The 22,811-nt window shown below is 46.5% G+C and overlaps 1 protein-coding gene across 3 annotated transcripts in view; it reads left to right on the forward strand.

Annotated features, from left to right (window-relative positions):
* HEG1 (heart development protein with EGF like domains 1) overlaps positions 1-22,342 on the forward strand; it is a gene marked incomplete at its 5' end in the record, with an annotated part of 79,959 nt that extends 57,617 nt beyond the window's left edge. For all 3 annotated transcript variants that reach the window (XM_082654738.1, XM_082654739.1, XM_082654740.1), the window contains 4 exons: positions 62-99; positions 10,651-10,738; positions 14,580-14,754; positions 17,260-22,342. In XM_082654738.1, coding sequence (XP_082510864.1) covers positions 62-99; positions 10,651-10,738; positions 14,580-14,754; positions 17,260-17,409 — 451 coding nt within the window. In that variant the 3' untranslated portion in view covers positions 17,410-22,342. The remainder of the gene's footprint in view (positions 1-61; positions 100-10,650; positions 10,739-14,579; positions 14,755-17,259) is intronic.
* Between the last annotated feature and the right edge of the window lie 469 nt (positions 22,343-22,811).

A 22,811-nucleotide genomic window follows, 5' to 3' on the forward strand; every position in this document is an offset into this window, starting at 1 on the left:
TTGCCTCAGTTATTTTGATATTTGAAACTAATTCTTATTCTTTTTCTTTGTTGACTTGCAGTTGCCCATTCGGCCTTGGTGGTCTCAACTGTGGAAACCGTAAGTATGCAGAAGTCCCGAGTTCTGCGTGGGCAGGGCTGGCACGGCTGTTGGCATGCAGGGTGTCTGTCCCCTCCTCTTGTCCTCAGTTCACATCTGCTGTCTTCCCAGCTCCTGTGCTGGGAGGAAAACAGAGCGCTCTCCAGGGCCTGGAGGTTTGTAGGGGAGATAAACGCTTTCCTAAATAGCCTGATTGTGGGGTGTTAATCAGTACATTAGGCGTGAGGTTTGAGGCAGAGAGGGAGGGACCACACCCAAGGAGAATAGAAGAGCCTCCTGGGTAGTTTCTTGGAGGGGATGGAATTGGAGGTTTGGGAAGACTTTGACTGGCAGGTATGGAGGGAGAAGGAATCCAGGGAGAGGGAACAGCCTAAACAAAGGTCTTGGGGCAGCTTGGGCCTGTGGTTTTCAGGGACAGTGTGTAAGTGGGTGTGGCTGAGGACAGAAAGAGAGGAAGGCGGAGAATGGGGGATTAGGTTGGCAGAGTATGTGGGGACCAAACTGTTGGGACTTTCGATGGAGTCTGAGAGTTTACTTTTTAATCAGTAGCCACTGTGGCACTAGCAAGAGTCTTAGAGCAGGAAAGCAGTTTGATCAAGAAAATCAAGTCGGGCTGCCGTGAGGAGGACAGAGGACAGAGGAGAACGTGGGGCCCTTTAGACCAGTATCGTCGGGGCGGGGGTCAGGGCTGGACGCAGACTGGGGGGTCCCCTGCTGCTAGCTGACGTCCATGCTCCCGGGTACAAGAGGGTTGAGTGGCGGTGACTGTGCACATGTCAAGTTTCACAGTTAATTCACTTCTTTGAGAGAAGCAGTTGGGATTCATTCCAGATCACTTTCACTGACATTTTCTTATACTGAGACCTGAGAAATTACAGTCGCCCTCAAAATTATTGAAAGAAATTCTGGGATATAGGATGTAGCAGGAATAGTAACACTCAGTATTTTAGGACAGCTTTGTCCCTCATTCCATAGAATCTGCCAACAGTCCATATTCTAAGTTTACTAGACCACAAGTAGACATGACTTTATTTAACAAGAGGTGCTCCTCTCACCCCATCAGTCAGAAATTCCAAGTGTTTTAAAAGCTCTTATGCCAGAAATGGGGCGGGGGGTGAAGACTAGATAGATATTTCTTTTTTTTTAATTATTGATTTTATTTATTTATTTATTTGGCTGCGTTGGGTCTTTGTTGCTGTGTGCGGGCTTTCTCTAGTTGCGGCGAGTGGGGGCTACTCTTCGTTGCGGTGCGTGGGCTTCTCATCGCGGTGGCTTCTCTTGTTGCGGAGCACAGGCTCTAGGAGCGGGCTTCAGTAGTTGTGGCATGTGGGCTCAGTAGTTGTGGCTCACAGGCTCTAGAGCGCAGGCTCAGTAGTTGTGGTGCACGGGCTTAGTTGCTCCGCGGCATGTGGGATCTTCTCGGACCAGGGCTCGAACCCGCGTCCCCTGCATTGGTAAGCGGATTCTTAACCACTGCGCCACCACGGAAGCCCTAGATATTTCTTATTATGGCACAATATCACAGATGTACCTGGTTTTATGAGAGCGTGAGTGAGACAAGGTGACGCGCGTGGAGATGTGACCATCTCGGGGTAGGGAGCAGGGGGTGAGAGAGCCCACCTGCCAGTCCTCCCGGGGCCCCTTGGCCCTGAGAGGCCTCTCATAGGATGAGCCAGTACTTCTCACCTGCTTGTAGTCAAACAGCTCCCTAAATAGGCTTTACTAGAAAATGTTTCATATTTCTCAGGAAATGGAAGAGTGAAAATGGATACAGGGAAAAGCCCTAGAAAGGGTCGAAGGAAAGGGGAGTGAGCTGCAGGGCGTTGTTCTAAGAGGCAGTGAGTGATTTGCTTTTCAGAGATCACTAACTACTGTATATGTGGAGAGGATATACCACTACATCCACTGACTGTTCTGTGCGTTCCTGTGTCTCCGCGTTATGGGGGTCGGGGTCCTGGAAGTAGCAGAATTTCTCTCTGTTCCTGAGACTTCTTTTTGCTCCCTTTTATCCGAGTCATCACGATGATGTCCAGCAGAGGGCAGACTCCATCCTGGAGGGCTAGCTCCCGGCCACCTTTTGTGGGTGACTCTGGTTAACTCTGAGGGTGTGAATACCACTTTATGACTTTGATATCAGTCTTAATGTCAGTGTTGCAAAGCAGTTAATAGTCACTGATAAATAGCACCTTCCAACGGCCCTTTTCTCTGCGGTCTCAGATCAGCCCTGGTGTGGGTTAAGGAAACCGGAGCACCTGAATTTCATCCCCGCCTATGGTGATAACACCGTGTGCATTCTGTGGCTTGTCACTCAGTGTTTTGTGCCCAATAGCAGAGCTCTCACCACCCACCCCTGTCCCTTCCGCTGTCACCACCAAAGACAGTAAGGGCCGCCTTGGAGGTCTGGCTCAGGCTGGATCTTTTATAGAAAAGAAACACTGCTCTCTGCAGGCTTCTGGGGACACACACTCTGCTGCCCAAGCCCCGTGAGACGGGGAGCCCAGCTCTGTCCAGCCACGCACGTGGCCCCGCGATTCCCTCACGCCTACGTTCCTGGGAGTCACCCAGCTCTAATAGAGTCTGGCTGCAGGCATAACCTCTGACCTGCCTTTTAGCTTTCTAGTGGTGCCCAGATTTCACCCGTCGCTCCTCATAGAGAATATCCTTCAAACTGGAGCCAGCAGGACAAGCTCTCCTCTCAAGTCCCCGAGTCCCTGAGGCGGTGCGGGCCCAGCTGGACCCCTCTGTGCACCTGGCAAGGCTGCCCACACCAGGCAGTGCAGGGCTGCACCTGTCTTATCACTGCTTGTTTTAATTTTCTTTCCATGTAAAATATGCCTCTTTATGCCGCAGATTCCAACAATCCTGTCCTCTGATACCACTCGTCCGATGGCCCCAGAATTCTTACAGACTTGTTGTCGCAATGTCCCTCACTGCCCCTTGCCCCTCCAGCCTTTTTTAGGTGTGCGTGTTTCCTCCTTCGCTTGAATTTTATAGAGGCTCCTCCTCACAGTTTTATTATATCTCTCATGACCTTGTGGTTTGCTTCACCTTTTTTCTCTTTTTAAAGTAAGTGAATTTTGTCTTTTCATGACGTAAAAACAACACATGCCCATTAATTTTCCTTCTTTAACCCAAATTAATTAGAAAATAGATACAAGGGAAGAAGAAAACTAAAATAAAGCCTTATCACCCATGAAACACATCACTCTTAATACCCTGGTGTATATCCTTGCTACTAATGCTGGTCAGTGGGACCAGCAGAAGCCACCGCACCTAGGACCTTGTTAGAGATGCAGCGTTTCAGGCCTCTCCACTCCAGACCTACTGAATCAGAATCTGAATTTTAACCAGACCCCTAGATCTGGTTAATATGCGGATTTGTGTACATATCAAAGTTTAGGAAGCAGTATACCAGAGGTATGTATGTGTGTGTCTCTTTAACAGAAATTGGGTCTCACAGAATAAACTGTTTTGTAACCTGCCTTTAAACCTAGTCAACTGTGCAGTGTTTTCATTTACATAATTTTATAAAGCCACTTTTTTTTTTTTTTTTGGCGGTACGCAGGCCTCTCACTGTTGTGGCCTCTCCCGTTGCGGAGCACAGGCTCCGGACGCGCAGGCTCAGCGGCTATGGCTCACGGGCCCAGCCGCTCCGCGGCATGTGGGATCTTCCCGGACCGGGGCACAAACCTGCGTCCCCTGCATCGGCAGGCGGACTCTCAACCACTGTGCCACCAGGGAAGCCCTATAAGGCCACTTTTGATAGTTCTGTGGAATTCTACTCTCTGGATATATCATAATTTACTTAACCACTCCCCTCTTACCATCAGTTTTAAACCTTTCTTTACAGTCCCATCCTCTAAGCCGTTCTTCTGTTTGTGGTTATTGTCACTTTGTGATGATAGAACACACATAATTTTCCTAGATTACCTTTTTCTGGCTGCAGACATTTTTATCCATCCCTCCTTCTTATCCACACCACGTCCTTCTGTAGGTCATCCTTTCCATTCGGATGTCCTGCGTCTCTCCAGTGGAGACTCACACAGCCAGCGGGGATGTGGGGTCTGTTTCCCCGTGCCTGGGCCTCTTCATCCTCTTCTGGTGAAACCAGACATTCACCTTAAAGATCCTCCTGCCATGCCTTCCCACCCCACAGTCTGGTGACAGGTGTAGAAAGTGTCCTTTAATGGTCTTCACCTTGTTGTTACATTGGGCTTAGAACTCAAACCAGTGGAAATGCTATGTGCTGGCAAGAGTCACTCGTAACAAACTGCTTAGGAGGACGCAGAGATCATTAATTATCCAGAAGTCAGCTGGAAGTCTCCTGCAGCTAAAAGCAAACAACTCACTTTGTGTCGGAACTGAAAGGAAGCAACCTTGGGAGAGGGGAATGCTGCCCTGTACCTACTCTTGCGTGTTATGGCCACACTACAGCCTGTAGATGTGCGAAAGGCAAATTTCAAGAGGTACAGAGGAAAAAAAAAAAAGAATGCTGTGAACAGGGTGCTAAAGGAAAGATGATGCAAGAGGAGTGGAAAGATTTAAAAGGCAGAATTCTAACCAACATCACTAATGAGCACAGTGAGGGGGAAAGGGAGAGAACTAAATGAATTTTAAAATAAAACGAATGTGGCCACCTAGAAAGGTCTGTAATGAGTTCAAGGGTTTTAAAGGATGGCCTACGGGTTGGTACGATTCTGACACCAATTCCGATGTGTCTTTTTCCACATCACTAAGCCAGTTATCTCAATTCTGACACTATCTCCAGGTAGATCCCACAGCTTAAGGGCTCGGTCCACAAGACCTCCCCACCCCAGTCTCCCAGCGGACACCAATCCCACGTCCAGGTTGTCACCTGTGCTCCTGACCAACCGGCTGTAGATGGAGGTTCCAGTGACCCCACCTCCCTGCGTTCCATTAATTTGCTGTACTGGCTCGCAGAACTCGGGAAACATTTTAGTAGATTACCAGTTTATTATGAAAGGATAGAACTCAGGAACATCCGGATGGAAGAGATACTCAGGGCCAGGTTGGGGGAAGGGCCCGGAATGTCCATGCCCTCTCCCACCGCGGCACCTTCCCCTCATCTCCCGGCATTCACCAACCTGGAGCTCTCTGAACCCCGTCCTTCTGGCTTTTCATGGCAGCTTCATGACACAGGCACCGTTGACTAAATCATTGGCGGTTGGTGACTGAAGTCTGTCTCCAGCCCCTCTCCCCTCCCAGGAGGTTAGGGGGGTGGGACCGACAGTTCTAACCAGCTAATCACAAGCTTGGTTTCCCTGGCAACCAACCTCCATCCAGGAGTTTCCTAAGGGCTTTCCAAAAGTCACCTCATTAACATAGCAAAAGACACCTTTGCTCTCCAGGCTTAGGAAATTCCCAGGGTTTTAGGAGCTGTGCTTGGAACTAGGACCGGGAACAGATACGTATTTCTTATAAATCAGTATCACAGCTGACTAAGGTTATTCTGGAGTAAATAAACCTAGCTGGCTTGAACAAAAAAGATGGTTTATTGGAAGGCTTCTGGGGTAAGTCATGGAATTCCAGCATCAGGAATGGCAAGAATCAGGGAGTTGTGGAGAGTCACAGCAGCAGGAGGTTGGCGCCTTCTTTTCAGAGCACACGTTAACGTGGATCCGTCTTCATCCCTGTCTCTGCTCGTGCTGTGGGTCCGTGCACAGGCTTTCTGCCTCACGATGGAAAACAGGCTCACCAAAGAGCTTCGAGTGCGCGTCGCTGGCTTAGTCATTTTGAAATAGAAGGTTCTGTCTCTCTCCCAGAATGAGATTCCTGGGAAGGAACTAATTGATCCAGTTTGGACCTTGTGCTTACTCCCAGACCAAACCCCTATGGCTGGGGATGGTGTTACATGTATAAGCATGACCACCCCACTGTACCCTGCATGTGGAGGGGGGTGGACATTTCCCACAAGGGGGTTGACTAAGCAGACAGTCCTGTAGATTCCATCCAAATAAGCATATAAGCAAGGACAAATATAGCCTCCGGGAAAGACGAAGGCCCAGAATGGGTTGGTTTAATGAAAAATGGCAACAGCGTTGACAGCAACACCAACCTATGATCAAACCACAAGAAGAATAACGTAAAGATAGAGCCATTGCTTGGGAAAGACTGTGAAATGTCAGCAAATGTCCAAGACAAAGTAAGTGAAGAATTCCAGGTTCATCATTCTGCAGGATCTCTTCAAAGTAGGAAGGATAGGACAGACGAACCTAAGACAGCACACATGGCCTTCGTTCTCACCTTAATAAACAAACATTCAGGGAACCTACGGGACTAGTGAACGTTACGGTAGGGGTTGATTTACAGTCCCATGCACTGTACATCATCAGGTGGCCTCATAGTAAATCTAAAGTCAGTCCTCAAGTGTGAAAGATCAGTTGTAGTTCATGAGCTGACTTGACCACAGGTATGAGAAAAAAGATCTGTGGGTTATATTGTCCACAAGCTTATTACAAGTTTCCAGTGACATGGCTGCGAAAGAACAACAAACAACTCTTTAAGAAATGTATGTGTATAAAGTAAATTATATAGGTACATATATACACATACAATTTCTAGATTTAGAGGAGGTTGTGTGTGTCTGTGTGTTTATATAAACACAGGAATAAAATTTGGGCAATAGAGAAAAACATGAAGAAGAAAGTACCAGTCCATTATTACCCGAGGCAGTGCTGAAGTCTGTGAACGTTTTTGTGAGTTCCCTCCCAGGCGCTTTCTCTGTGCTTATGTGCACAGAGGTCTTCGGATTTCAGTCCAGCATTCTTTCCTCTCCTACATAATTTAAGCCAGTGCCACCCAAGGTGTGGCCTTCCAGTTGGCAGTGTCTCCATCCCTCAGAAGCTTACTGGAGATACAACTTCTTGGCCTAGCCCAGACCTGCTGAATCAAATCTCTTGGGGTGGGGAGCAGGCATCTGAGTTTTAAGAAGTCCTCTGGGTGAGTCAGATGTGCAGGAAAAGTTTGAGAAGCACTTGTCTATATCAGTGTGTTTTGTTTCAAGGGGGCAAATTATGCTCAGAAACCAAGAGGTGGTCTTTGCCAACATTTTATTTAACACAGGTTGACTGTGGGAATTATAATTTCACAAGGCAGTAGCACACAGGATGTCCATTTTTTTTTTTTTTTTTTTTGCGGTACGCGGGCCTCTCACTGCTGTGGCCTCTCCCGCTGTGGAGCACAGGCTCCGGATGCGCAGGCTCAGCGGCCATGGCTCACGGGCCCAGCCTCTCCGCGGCATGTGGGATCTTCCCGGACCGGGGCACGAACCCTTGTCCCCTGCATCGGCAGGCGGACTCTCAACCACTGCGCCACCAGGGAAGCCCAAGGATGTCTCTTAATAAGTCAATAAAGAAATAACAGTCCAAGCTAATCACATATTTACCACACTGTTGTTCCAGGAAAGGGGAGATGAAAGGAATAAAGTCCAAACTTAATTGAGGTGTACCTTTCAACAAGTTGGTTCTCAGGAGAAACGGTTCAGCAGATTTCCAACTGTCAGTGCAAAAACCACAATCCTTGTTTCCAGAGCATGTTGCTAGGGAATCAAGACACTCGTGTTGACAGGCAAGATGATCTTTGTGAGGCCACTGCGCTGCCCGGCTTCCACCACTACTGGTAGAAGAGTCCCCTTTACCATGGGAGGAGCTGGTGCCCCAAGGTCTTCGGAGAGCTATTTAGATCAGCAAAGGATAGCCTTGTCCAGACCGAACACTCACAAGAGTCCCCACAAACTCTGAGCATTTAGAGTCTAAATGTCCCCTCGTTCATGCTGCTTCTTCATAGGTTCTTATTAAGCCCCCAGCAGCACTAGTAAGTGCTGTCGGCAGCCACAGATGTGGATGCTGACATCCTGAAATACATTTTCACTTTTATATCAAAACAATAACTTCATTCACTTTTTTTTTTTGGCCGTGCCCAGTGGCTTGCGGGATCTTAGTTCCCCAACCAGGGATTGAACCCTGGCTCCGGCAGTGAAAGTGCCAAGTTCTAACGACTGGACCACCAGGGAATTCCCCAATAAATTCATTCTTGAAAACAATTTCATTCTTGTCACAAACAACGGGACCTGAAATCACATCAAACCACCTCATAACACGGCACCCCTCAAAGTGTGGGAACTAGGAACTGGGACAGGATGGCGACAAGATGATCAAGAAATGGAGAGTAAGCACTTAGTGTCGTTTACGCTGACAGGGCTGTGACACCCAAGCATGGGATCCTTTGTAAAATAAATAGCTTTGTTGTGTTTTACGGAAGTATTGGTCTGCAGTAGATGCCTTAAAAAAAGGAGAGAAGGAAATTCATGATAGCTGGTGCCTGGGGGGAAAGACAAGAGGAACAAATGAGATTTTATTTTCTTCATTTAAAAATAATATCCAAAAGCACAGGCCAAGAAGAACTGGTCCTTGACCACAGATAGTTTGGAAAGCACTGGTCTACACTGCCTTTGTCTCTTTTTAGACACAACACAGGTGCTTGTTTCAAAGGGGAACCTGCCACAGCTGCAGCAACTTGCAAGGGTCACTTCTAAAATGACTGCTCACTTGTTTTGCCGGAAGTGAGAAAACATGAACTTGGTGTGGAGGGATAAGCAAGAACTAGACTTTGGTTTCTGGTTAGGAACAATGGGAGCTTCTGTAGGTTTTTTGAAGCAGGGAAATGGCATGGTCAGATTTGGTTTTTGGAGTGAGTGGGCAAGACTGGGCACAGGAGCATGGGTTAGGAGGTGATGACAGTTGTCTGGTCAGCAGTCGATGGCGGCTCAGGGTAGTGTTGGTGGAGATAAAGGGAGGTCGACAAATTCAAGAGATTTGTCTTTTGTCCTCACTTTTTAAAAAATGAAGCTGGAGTAGATGTGTCAGGAGGTGAGGGAGAGAATTAACCCCTTCCTTGGTGTGGCTTTGTTTCCTGGATATCTTAATACGGATGGTTTTTCATAGTGATCAGGTTTCTGTGCTATTTATTTCAAGAAAGGACAGGTAAATGGTTGCATGACTTGTATTTGCTCGTCTCTCACAGTCTGCTTATTGTCAGCCCTGTGCGTTATCCTTTGACTTTACCTGAATACCTAGAGAGTATGGTTCCATCCTAATTTACTATAGAAAACCTGGTCATTGGCTCTTTTTTTTTCATCCTGGACCTTACAACCTGAGAGCACAATTATAATCATATTTCCACAGCAAAAAGCAATCTGAATATTTAATAGATTTTATTGAAAATATGTTTTCCAGAAATACATAGGTATAAAACCAATTAATTAAAATTTTAATATTGTTTATTATATATGATCTGTGCTTGCTTATATGACTGCTAATTTCTGGTAATTAAATTCAATGTGCATGTGTTGAGACTACCCAGTTTCTAGCATGGTTTATGCAGTGATTCCCAGACTCTGGGTAATATTTCTTATAAAATTGTGGAATCTAACCTAGGGTTGCCTTCTTTTTATTTTATCAAGTAAGAACCTAAAACCAAATTTAAAAAATTTTACATCAGTTCAAAAATTTTAAAAAACAATTAACCACCAAGGGTGGGAAGTAGCCAAGAAAATACTCTTTTTTCCAATTACTTTTTAAAAAGCAGCTTTACTGGAGGCATAATTTACACAAGATAAAATGCATCTGTGTTAAGTGAGAAAAAAAGTCGGAAGGACCAAATTTTAGAAGGTATTACAACTAGGGAAAAAACAACCCAAAAGAGTTTAGTTTTTGAAAAATGTATGCATCTCTTTTATTTTTCTCTTCTGAGCGTGGATTGGTAACAATGTCATCGGGCTGGTCTGCAGGTAGAATTTGGGAGCCCCCATTCTAGGAGTGGCTGAGAAAGAGAAACTCTGCTCAACATAGTATAGAGGAGGGATAATCATTTTCCCTCTACCGTTCTAGATTCTTGGCTGACACACCCTCCCCACTCCCATCAAAAGCCAGAGTAACAGGAGAAAAAACAATTTTAATTATGCACATACACACGGGAGCCGCACAAAGATATGAGACTCAAAAGGCAGCCAGATGATTGAGGCTCACACACCCTCCTGAGCTGAGGAAAGGGCCAGGGGTCTAGGGCTTCAAAGGGGAAAATGCACTTTACAGGAAAGTGAGAAGAGGAAATGTTTGGGACACAAAGGTTGTGTGCCAAGCAGATAAGTCTCTCAGGTGAAAAAGTTATCTGTGGTATTAGCTCTCTTCCTGGTACAAGCCTCTTTCTAATGTAAATTTCCCTTACAAATGGGTAATTAATACTCAGTTTTCAGAGTTTCTCCTGTGTCTGCAGTTTCTCAAAAATATCAGCTCAAAATAATAAATACACCAAAGAGGCATATTTGGGGATGGTACGATCTGCTCCCCTTCAACTGAGAAAATGCAGAGCTAGTCCCAAGCAGCCTTTGCTGGGGGCCCAGAAAATGAAAAGTGGTCACCAGCTGAGGCATGGGGTAGCCGTGGGGCAGGGAAGGGGACCATTTTTTGGTATTCCTTTATTCATTCATTACCCTCTTACCAATCCACTTTTTTCCTTTTTAAACCTGTTTAGCCTATCAGCTCATCACTGTGGTGATCGCAGCAGCGGGAGGTGGGCTTCTACTCATCCTGGGCATCGCACTGATTGTTACCTGTTGCAGGTGAGTGCCAAGAGTCCACATTTTAATTCTCCTTCTTTGCCTGTGCTAAGCAAGGGTCATTTTTACCCCCTTTAAAGAATGTCTGGGGTGCTTTACAGTATTAAATCGTAATGAATGACTGAACCATTTAAAAAAAGGAAAAAGGGAAATTCATGATAGGTAGTACCATCTGGGAAAGAAAAGGACAGCAAATGGGATTTTTACTAAAAGAGCACAAAAGCACAAGCAACAAAAGAAAAAGATAGATTGGACTTCATCAAAATTAAAACTTCTCTGCTTCAAAGAACACTATCAAGAAAGTGAAACAGACAGCCCACAGGAGGGGAGAAAGTATTTGCAAATCATCATCTAAAATATATAAGGAATCCTTACAACTCAGGAGTAAAAAGGTGAAACCGCAGAACGCATTTTGGGACTTAGTAGAGCGTAGGTTCTTATGTCTTGGTGCAGAAAGAATTCAGCAAAGTGATAGATAAGAAGTGATTTATCAGAATAGGATGCTTGTGAGGTTTACAAGCCTGTGGGCAAGAGGGTGCCACACTAAGAACTTAGTGGGCTCCAGTTTTATAATCAAAGGAAGAATGGGGAGGGGGAGAGGACCATTATTGAGTGGACGTCACGCTTCCATCATCAGCTCCTCCACAGCAGGCGGGGGAATTTTCTCGTCCCTACATGGTGAAGCCGGGACTGTCATGGCACTATTTAAATAAGCAGAAGGGTGGTAACATATGCTAAAAGTGGTAAATCATCTCAGGTTGTAGTATAATGTCATGTTTTCCCCGTATGTTTGTTTGTAGTGCATGCAAAGGAGCGTGTCCTAGGAATTATTAACTTACTGACCTTACTGGGCAGGATGTGGGTCTCATTTTACCGTTGTTTTACTGTTTGGGGGCATGTCTCAAGCTTCTGTGGCATGGTTTTGTTGCTAAGCAAGCCAGCTTGGTTTTGTGGTTAAGTAAACCTGCTTTCTTGAGTGATCATTAGCTTACAGGGGTCTCCCATGCTTTTTTTTTTAGTGGGATTAACTATTTAATCACCTATTTTGTCCCTTTACTCTGTCCCTATCAAAGGCAACCCAATTAAAAGTGGGCAAGGAACTTGAATAGTCGTTTCTCCAAAGAAGACACACAAATGCCCAATAAATATATGAAAAGATGCTCAATGTCATTATCCATCAGGGAAATGCTGTCAAAACTAACATCAGATACCACTTCACACCCACTAAGATGGCTACTAAAACACACCAACAAAACCCAGAAAATAAGAAGTGTTGGTGAGAATGTGGGAAAAGTAGAACGCTCAGACACTGCTGGTGGAAACGTAAAATGGTGTAGTCACTTCGAAAAAGTCTGGTAGTTCCTCAGAACGTTAAGCAGAATTGCCATCTGACCCAGCATTTCCACTCTTATACCAAGAGAAATGAAAACAGGTGTTCGCACAGAGCCACGTACACAAGTATTCATAGTAGCATTGTTCGTAATAGCCAAAAGGTGAAAATAACCCCAGTATCCATCAACTGATGGACAGATAAACAAAATGTGATATATCCATACAATGGAATATTACTTGACGTAAAAAGGAATGAAATACTGAAACACGCTATAACATGCATGAACCTTGAAAATAGTGTGCTATGTGAATTAAGCCAGTCACAAAAGGCCACATGTGTATGGTTCCATTTATTTGAATGTCCAAAATAGGCAAATCAAATAGAGACAGAAAGTAGATTGTCGGTTGCCTAGGCCTGGATGGGCAGGGGGAGAACTGGGGAGTAATGGCTAAGGCGTGTGGCGTTTCTTTCTGGGGTGATGAAATTGTTCCAAAGTTGCACAGCTGATGGTTGCACAACTCTGAATATACTAAAAACCATTGACTTCTACACTTTTTAAATAAAATTTTTGGCTGCGTTGAGTCTTCATTGCTGCACGCAGGCTTTTCTCTAGTTGTGGCGAGCGTGGGCCACTCTTCCTTGCGGTGCGCGGGCTTCTCATTGCAGTGGCCTTTCCTGTTGCGGAGCATGGCCTCTAGGGCGCGTGGGCTTCAGTAGTTGCGGCATGCGGGCTCAGTAGCAGCTATGGCTCGCGGGCTCCAGAGCACAGGTTCAGTAGTCGTGGTGCATGGGCTTAGTTGCTCCGCGGCATGTGGGACCTTCCAGGACCAGGGCTCTAACCCATGTCCCCTGCATTGGCAGGCAGATTCCTAACCGCTGCGCCACCAGGGAAGCCCGACTTTTACACTTTAAATGGGAAAATTAAGAAGCAAACAAAGACAAAAGGGATTGCCTGGAATATTTAGCAGTGGAGCGGGGGCAGGCATATGGATGAGCAGACAGGAGTAAACTTGGCTCTAGGCTTCCTGGACAGCAGTGGGACTGGGTTTCGATTGGAAAAGGAAGAAAAAGAAAGGAATTGGTTCCCTTCTCTGTGGTTATTCAGATAAGGGAAAACTCAGACTTTTGATTTAGATGATAATAAATGGCAGGAATTATCCTGACATAGCAGATGGAGGGGACCTACAAAATAGCAAGTTATCTTTTCAACCATTGACCTGAAGGACATTTTAAGATATCCTCTAAGATATCCTCTATCTCCAGGAATGCTGCAGAGAGCTAGCTGCTCCAATTGCCCATCCAGGGACGCAGGCCTCATGGTTCAGCCCATGCCTGTCATTCACAACGTTGCAATCAAAGCATCAGAGACAAACTGTGTGAGTGGAAATAAAAATCTGGGTAGGAGACTAGGAGCTAGAGAGAGAGACTTTGAGTGCTCCAGGAGACAGAAGCCTCCTATCCGCTCAGTGTCCTGTACCAGGTAGTGTAGCCATTTGAGGAAAGAGAGTCTGTGACTGTTGGTCCCTGGGAGAAGGTCACTGTAAATCAGTAAGTCATTGTTTGAGACAAGATGCTCCAGCCCCCAGGGAGCCACACAATGGCAGGTCTGTTCTCAACTTGAAAGAAGGGACAACGCCTAAGCCCCATGCTGGACATCTGGTTTTAAGATCCTGAATGATTTGGTGCCTTCCCTAGAACATTTATTTACAGGAAAGCGAGGTATAGACGGAGGAAACTCCAGATTATCTTACCCAGGACAAATATCACTAAAAATGTCTGATTCGAGGCCCATTACAGAAGGTGAATAACACATCCTCCAACAGTTTCCAGTCAGAGAACTCTCACCACTAGGGAACTTGTCCTAGGGTTTCCCTGCCCCGCTGACATGAGAGTCCGTATGGGTATGTACACAGGTGGGCCTTTCTGCAAACAAAACATACTGTTTTCATGGTTCGTGAAGTAGCTTCATGCAGTGGAACAGCAGTGGCCGGGGAGTGGGAGGCCTGAATTCTGGCCCCAGCTTTACTAGTAGCCAACTGTGACCCCAGGACAAGTCACATCCTTCACAGAGCCAGAGTTGCCCCATCCCCAGAGCTCCTCAAGCAGGTTGGGAACTGCTGGACTAAAGAATCCTAAAGGCCCTTCCCGCTGCAACATCTTCTGAATTTATGACTCTCGTTTCCCTGGCTGACCCCACGGTGCAGCGATGTCTGTCCCCCAGAACAGTCTAAATCTGCTCCACTGCAGCTGTCTTTGTCCTCTCTACCCACGATCACCTACCCCTTTGGGTTGGAAGATTTTTTGCATCTTTTTTTTGCACCTAATCGCGTTTTTATAGGCAAATACTAAAAATAATAACAACAATAATAACATTCCTCAGTGGGCAGCTACAAAAATACATAGTGGTATCTTTAGGTCTAATTTTCCTTGCAGAAAACCAGATGGTGCTTTCACAGTTAGCATTTCTTCACAGAACTTATTTCAATTTTCACAATTTTTTTTACCTTGCAGAAAGAATAAAAACGACATAAGCAAGCTCATCTTCAAAAGTGGGGATTTCCAAATGTCCCCATATGCTGAGTACCCCAAGAACCCTCGCTCACAAGAATGGGGCCGAGAAGCTATTGAAATGCATGAGAATGGAAGTACCAAAAACCTCCTCCAGATGACGGATGTGTATTACTCGGTGTGTATTCCCATGCCCAGTGACCTCCCAGCTCCAATTTCCTCGGATAATTAAAGGGATTCTGTTTTTTCTGTTTGTTTTGGGGTTTTTTGTTTTGTTCTGTTTTCCTGGTCTCGACACGTGGCTTGCAGGATCTCAGTTCCCTGACCTGGGATTAAACCTGGCCACGGCAGTGAAAGCCCGGAATCCTAACCACTAGGTGACCAGAGAACTCCCAACGGATTCTATTTTGTTGTAGTAGAAGCACTCCAGCTCATTAAAGGTTAAAAAGAATGGTGACCTACGCCTCTTATTCACATAGTTTAATATTCAATTTACTTACTGTCTATTTGCATGGGATTTATTAGTTTCAACATTGAGCTATGAAGAGTATTTCCACAGAGCACGGTATGTACTTTATGAGGTTGAAGCAATAACCTTCATGTCACTGAACTTGCTTTTAAGTTACAGGATTGGAAGGTAAAAGATAGAGAAAGAATTTCATGATATTTAGCCTTTGGCCCTTTCATTCTTATCTCTTGTCTGCCATGCTTTACATCATGCGGTTGGGTAGTTGAAACCGAGGGATTGGGAAAAGGTATAAAAGAGAACAATTCAGCGTCATCCTGAATTGTCAGAGGTTTGGAAGATTCAATAGGTCTTCAATAATTTGCTATGTCCAGCCCTGGAGTGCATCATTTGGAAAGATGAGAGACCACCTTGAACCCTTGCTTCTTCTGTCCCACACTGAATAACCCATGTCATATTCCCACGCCTGCTGAGTTCTTTCATGTTACACTGCATCAGCCCTAAAGCAAACACAGGCGGTGATACCTGAGCTGAAAAACAAACAGCTGGCAAGTGACTTCTCCTGCCTCGCGGAGCTTAGAAGTATAGCAGTAAACGTGAAACCTTGCCCTGAGGTTTCAAGGGACTTAATAGCTTTAGGCAATCCTGTTAACAGACTGAACAACCACTCTGGTTGCTGTGGAGATGAACCTGCGCGTTCAGACTTTGGATGGGAGGGGCATTCGTGCTAAGGAAGCTGTAGTTCCAATGAACTCTGAAAAATTTGAACCTGGCCTGGAGGAAGAACAAAAAGAAATAAGGGGAAAGATAAATGTGGATACAAAGATAGATCTAGTCTGAATGTTTCCGTTGATATGTATGCATAGGAGCTTTGCTTTACTCTCTGTTTGTCAGGAAAGTCTTTTTCCTCTGATAACTGCAGCCGTAACTAAGCAGGTATCTCTCCCAGGGGTACCCACACACTTAGAACCTTCACTAGGGGCTCCTCAGCCCCCAGGCAGCACCAGGACAGAGCAACTGACAGGCCTACAGCATCACAGGACCCACGTTTGCTGCGCGTTCCCAGGCCATTAGCTGAAGAGTTGTCTTAAGTAGATGCACTCACAAACTTACATGAAGCCCATTTTCATTTCAGACAGTGGGCTGAGCAGTCTGTAGAAGCAGAGCCTAAGCTGTCCCCTGAGGGAGTGGGCTGTCCCTCACAGTGGCCTCAGGTGTACGCTGGGCTCTCCTGAGATCCACATTATAATAAACAGAAACTAGTGTTTTGTTTCTATAAGCCGACATTTCTCCCTGAAGGAGGGCCTCCTCAAAGTAGCCAGGGCCTTCCCCAGGGGCTCCTTTTGCGTTAGGTAGGTAGTCACAACCCACTAAGCTGGGATCTGGTCAGAGACACCTGAGAATCAGCTGGCCTCCTGCTTTGGGGTCCTAACTCCACCTCCGACAGGTGGCCTTGTGAAGGTCAGTTCCCCATTCTCAGCAGGGACAATAGCTTTCTGCTAAATACCAGAGAGGATTTAAAGCCATTGTGCTTCGCAAAGAAACTCTTTTTTAAAAGTCAAAATGATAATCAGATAATAATTACTCTTGATAATAATCAAGATAATAGTTAACCCGAGTCTTTTCCTACGTTGGTCTAAAATCACTGGGCTGCTCTTGGGACTTCCCTGGTGGCACAGTGGTTAAGAATCCGCCTGCCAATGCAGGGGACACGGGTTCGAGCCCTGGTCCGGGAAGATCCCACATGCCGCAGCGCGACTAAGCCCGTGCACCACAGCTACTGAAGCCCGCGCGCCTAGAGCCTGTGCTCCACAACAAGAGAAGCCACCGCAATGAGAAGCCCGCACACTGTAACGAAGAGTGGCCCCCGCTCACCGCAACTAGAGAAAGCCCGCGCACAGCAACGAAGACCCAACACAGCCAAAAATAAATAAATAAAAAAAATTTAATAAAATAAAATAAAAATGACTGGGCTGCTCTTGATTATGTAATGTTTCTAAAAACCCACTTTTAAAATATGGGCAAAGGGATCCCAGGTTCCATAAAGAGATGACCTGGGAGGTCCTGACTTCTAGGTCAGACCTTGCTCTGCTATGTATAGGTGCCTCCATCTTAAATTCGTCAAAATATAGCATTCATTGTTTCTTTTTTCTTAACTATTAAATTTAAACCCAAGAATAATAAAGTGACTTTTCTTCTTTTCTCTTTGGCCACCAGCCTACAAGTGTAAGGAATCCTGAACTTGAACGAAATGGACTCTACCCGGCCTACACTGGATTGCCAGGATCGCGGCATTCTTGCATTTTCCCCGGACAGTATAACCCATCTTTCATCAGCGATGAGAGTAGGAGAAGAGACTACTTCTAAGCGCAGCAGAGAGAGGGGCCCGTTGCTGCGATTGCACCAGCGGAGCGCCTCCCGCCGGCCGCTCCCAGGACTTGTGCAGCCACACCTGAGCGGCCACTGGAGAGGGGATGGGCGTGGGGGGTGTGACCACAGTGGAAGGGGACAGCTGGAGCCCGTGGACGTGGAGCTGCAGGCTGCTCATCCGGCACCTTCACTGCTACTGTGAATGTGAACACGGGCCAGTACGGTAGAGTCCCCGCATGACTGCAGCTTGGCCGTGGCTTCGGGGTGACTGTTAATGAGGGCTGATCATCAGGTATCAGTGCAAGGACCCAGGTTTTCCTTAGTTTGCACTTTAGTAAATGCAAAAGTAGGGAGGGAGGTCTCCTTTTGGACGTTTCTCAAGACTGCTCCAGAACGAAGGCCTCTTCCACTCGGGCACTTCCATAGGCCTCAATGTGGTGATTCATTTCCAGCAAAATACTGGCTCTTTCGTTGTTTTCCTGCCCAGTAGCTACGTGCTGAACAACAGATGCCGATGGACATACCACTAGTGTTTGGAGATGCTGGAGGTTAACACACCCTCCTAAGTCGTCTCGTGCTACGTTCTCCAAACAAACCCCCAAAACGAGGAACTGAAATTTGGGAGGCACAGCACACAATTCCAGTTTGTTTTCTTTAGTCAAGGTGACACATTTACCTAGGATTTTTTTTTTTCCCTTTGCAGTTACATCTGGATCAGGGCAAAACAACTTCCATTTGGTTCTAGTTAGAGGCCCAGCAAGCACTGGATGAAGGCCCTGGCGGAAGGGTACCATCCCTGAGGGCACCGCATGGTGCGTGGGCTCTGACCTCCATCCTTGAGGCCGAGGCTGCTACATGTGGAGTAGAAGTGGAGAGCTCAAGGCAGGTTGGGTCTGAGCTGGTACTTCACCACTAATGGAGAAGCAGCTTTTGTTGTTGCTGCAGCTGAACATGGTTAGGGAAATGGGCTGAACAGGTGTATTCAATTTTCTGAAACACCAGTGCTTTGGGAAGCCGGGCGTGCGATTCCTGAGAAAGAATGCGGAGCTGGGCTGGAGCCACACGTGAGCCTGCTTACCCACCAGTGCGGCATCTTTGCTAGTAGCCCCGATCTCGTCCTCAAACTCAGTGTCGGTTGAGTGGTTCAGCCAACTGCTCAAAGCTATTTATTCATTGAAGAAATAACTTATTTTCTCTCAAACAGTAATTTGTAACTCTTTGTACTACTACGGAGTTCCCTCCAGAAACATGGGTATAATTCAAGTCAGCATTGGAGAACTAAAGACTTCTGGCCAGTTAGGGAGTTGAGCGTTGGCCTTGGGGAAGGAAATTCCACGAGTCTTACTTACAGTGGCTGAAACGTGGGTCCTGCGAGGGGGGCATATCCTGTGCTGTGCCTTTAACTGCTTCTTGTGGAACTGTGATCATTCTCATCTGCTTTTGAACATCCTGGTTCAGGATGAAGTGAAGAGAACACAGAGGTAAAAGAATTGTTCGCACCCTGAAGCTTGGAGCTCAGTGGCACCCACACTTCTGGAAATGGTGCAGCCTTTGGAGATGGTTCTGTCCCGGTCATGGTTGTTTCTTCAAGGTTCTCTAAGCTCTTCAGAATGAATCTAATCATTAGTCTTATGTAATTCTCGTCCAAACAGTTTTAAGTGCAAAATCCCGAGTCCCGTGGTCTCCACGAGTCACCATTTCCCTGCTGCAGCAGGAGTACTAGTCAGCTGTGATAGCACTTAGTAGTTTAAATTGCATTCATCTCATGAGATAGATACAAAAAGAATTCTGTTTTGTTAGTGGGTGCCAACTTAAAATTTCAGAGCATTCCCTTTTAGAAATCTCGGGTCTGGCCTCTTTCCGTGCAACCGAACGGCCGTCTGTGCCTCGTGGTCTTCCATCTAACTGGAGAGCTCAAGCTCCTGTATTCAGCACACCTGAGCCAGCAGGCTGGGGCCCGAGGGAGGCGGCTGCTTCCGGGCTTTGGCCGCAGAGCCTCGCTTGCCCCCGGGACCCGGAGCCACAATGGCGGCTGTCCCCAGGCATACGCGCCCACCACCTCCAGCTGACCTCACAGCTGACAGATCATCGCCTGTGCCAGGGCCAGAAGCTATATGCTTCACGACATGAAGCATTGTGTCCCCAAAGCGTCCTGGAGCAGAATCTCAACATCCAGAAAAGAGTGTGCTGTAAGTTCCAAGAATGCTTTCCTGGGAGTGGCTTTTGTGCATGTGAAGTGGATTAAGAGTGCTGTTTTTCCTTTTACTGTGAGAAAGGGAGGCCCCCTGCAAGGTTGAGTTCACATCGTATCTGCAGTTTCTAGAGGCTTGCAGGGTTGGGGGCGGGTGTCAGTGCCAGTGCCGGCTGCTCGCCTGGGTAAGGAAGGGAGAGGCTGGCTTTGTTCCTGCTTGGGGTTAAACACCTCTAGAGGGTCCTCCCTGAGCCAAGACACAGCTGGTGGGGCAGCAGCCCCAGGGATGGGGGACAGGCTGGATGCACCCCTGGTGAGCAGAAGCCCTCCCCTCCGGCACAGGCGCTGTGTCAGCCCCTGTACCTGGAGTGTGAGGGCCCTGTGCACAGAAATGCCTGGGTCCTGCGTGCGAGCCCCACAGCTGGGGGCGCTGGAGGAAGCTGCCCATGAGACATTCAGACGTCTGTAGGGAAGAGAGGCCGCGTGGAACCCCATGTCCCGCAGCAGGCCGGAGCACGGTGACTCGCAAGGCAGGGAGGTGCTCACAGGGGCCTCCCAACATCTGCAGGTTTTGTCGAAGCTCCAGAGGGTCTTATTTCTGGTGTCTTTTCCTCTTGCCCCATGAGCCAGCCCAGGGCACTAGAGACAGTTTAGAAAGCCTGAATAGTCTCAACAGACATCTCATGTGTTCCCACCACACCCAGGCTCTGTGCCGGGTGCGTGGCCTCACTGCACCCTTGTGAGGTGGGTGCGAGAGAGCCCATTTCTCGGCTATGGGGCCCTTCAGAGGGGATAAGCACCTTGCCTTGGAGGGCCAGGACTCAAACCCTTCCGCCTGGCTTGTTCTTCTCGCTATACCTCTTGCCTCGCCTCCCTGGCTGATGCCTCACCATCCAGTGTCAAAGAGAGCTGGAGAGAGTGGGGTTAAAATAAAAGTTGTTTATTTTAAGAACTTTAATATTATTAAACAGTAACTAAACTAATGCCATGAAGTACAAAAGCAAAATGTTGAAACAGTCCTTTCGGGTCTGTTGTTACATGTATTTCTTGGATGCTTGAGGCCATCATCAAGATTACAGTGGCTGGCTCATGCCTGTTAGCAAGAAGCATATTGGTACGTGGCTTTGGTTGAAGGAGGTGTATGGTGATGACCTGGGTGTTTGACAGACACGGCCAGACTTAGACATCTGTCTGAGGGCTGCCTCGCCCCGCTCCCGTGGTGAGGCCACGTTTCCCACATATTGGAAGCATGTTTTCGTGAACATGATCTGAGTCTGGAACATATTCAGTTGAAATGTCTTAAATGCTGACAAATCTTCCTCCTTTGACAAAAGTTTGTTTTCAGAAGCAGCTAAGTCATTTAGAGCCAAAATTGCTAAGTGGATAGTGTAATCAAGCTGGCTGATAGCATTTGAGGTCCAAAACTAAGACGTAACCGTTAAGTTCTTAAAGAGGTCGTTCTTAACGTTAGCCCAAATGGGAGGGCAACATCTTTGCAAGATGAGGCTGGATGGCTGCCCACGAAAGTGTCGTTGAAGGGTGATATTCGTTCAGATGTGAAAGTTCCCAGAGCAGACACGTCAGGGTCACTCCTCACGTGTGGCTTCTTGGGGCCTCCGTTAAGCCATCTTGCCCACTGGTGGTGCACCCAGGTGGGTGCCTGTAACTCCATGGGTGCTGCCTGCAGAAGCAAGAATGTTCAGGCCAGCTGCTTCTCGCTCAGTTTAGCCTAACACACCCCAAACTAGGGTTTTGACCCATGGTTCTAAGATACACTGATTTCAAAACTAGAGCGCTTCTTTGGAGAGAGGAAGAAAGCAAAGTTCAGTATCTCAGTATTTTGTATCTTACTGAAAACCACCTTTAGTATCAGAGATATTTTTTCTGTGTGAAAACTTTTGTGGGGATTAGAAGGGACATTTCATTTCCTTCTTCTTGACAAAGCGGCATTCTGAGGTTCTCATGTGCATTTTTGGAAATACATACCGTTTTGTAGAGTTGGCTGTTAAGTATATGCTCTTTTTTCTTTTTCTTTTCTTGGCTCCCCGGAGAAGGAAGCTGGTTAAACTACTAGAAAGATTAAAGTTTTAAATGTCAGTTAATTTGTTGTGCTAAAGTATCTTTTCAAGAGTGTTATAATCCGTCCTATTTGGTGTGAAGTGCTCACAGAAAACCCTGTGAAACCAAAGGGGGCAATTGAGGTCTAAAAAAAAGACATATCTTAGACTGGCTCTGTTCTCGTGGCATTTTAAAGAGGATATTTAAAAGGATTGGCATATTAGATTCTAACTTTTTTTTTCTTGGATACATGATAATGCACTTCAGGTGCAGAGTTCTTGGATAGGAAGGATGGGACTAGACAGGGATGGGATGGAACCTGTCTAGCTGGGACACTAACCCAGGTTTCTGTATTACTTCGCCTGTTTTTTAAAAGATGTCTCATCATGGGGTGCTGTGAGTTTTGTTCATGTTTGTGTTGCTGGATTTATGGTTAAATGAAGCATGTAGCTGGAAGAGGAACTTTTGAGTTTTCACATTGTCCCAGATTTCTCTTTGCAGACCTTTAAACCTTAGCCCCTGGTTGATTGTGTTAAATCCATTATGAGAATGTTATTTAAAGTTGTATTATAATTGCAACCTCCACGAATTATTCAGTACTGTAGTAGCAAAGTATTTGTAAGAATTCGATTATTTTTATACTTATATCCACTATAAGTCTGGCGTTCTAGTCAGTAAAATGATGCAATAAAATCAATATCATTTTCACTGTGTTTTTCTCGTGCTAACAAACAAACCGCAGCAACAAGTTCATTTTCATGAGGGCATCATTTAAACGGCGGAGCTGCGCTGTGAACTCTTACATGGCACAAGGGAGGAAATACGCTTCTGATGATGGACGGATGGGCAGACGGATCAGGCATAGAACCTGCTTTTGTTTACTTTTCTTTCTGCTGGTTGGAAAGAGCCAGTAACCAGTTTTCAGACACGGAAGATTTCCTCCTCAATGCCTCCCACCATCACTCTTCATATCTTGCAGGAGAAGGGAGAGTAAGCATATCTGTGCTCTATGGTGGAGAGAATCTAGAACTTTAAGGTGGTAGGCCGTGGGCCTTAGACTTACGTGGCCGGTGACTGTGGCCACTTGGCTGACATTTGTTCATTAATTAATTGCTTATTTGAGATTTGAGTGCCTTTTGTGGCAGGGGTG

The sequence above is a fragment of the Grampus griseus genome, assembly GCF_964374135.1.
Source record: "Grampus griseus genome assembly, chromosome: 5".
Classification (NCBI taxonomy): Eukaryota; Metazoa; Chordata; class Mammalia; order Artiodactyla; family Delphinidae; genus Grampus; species Grampus griseus.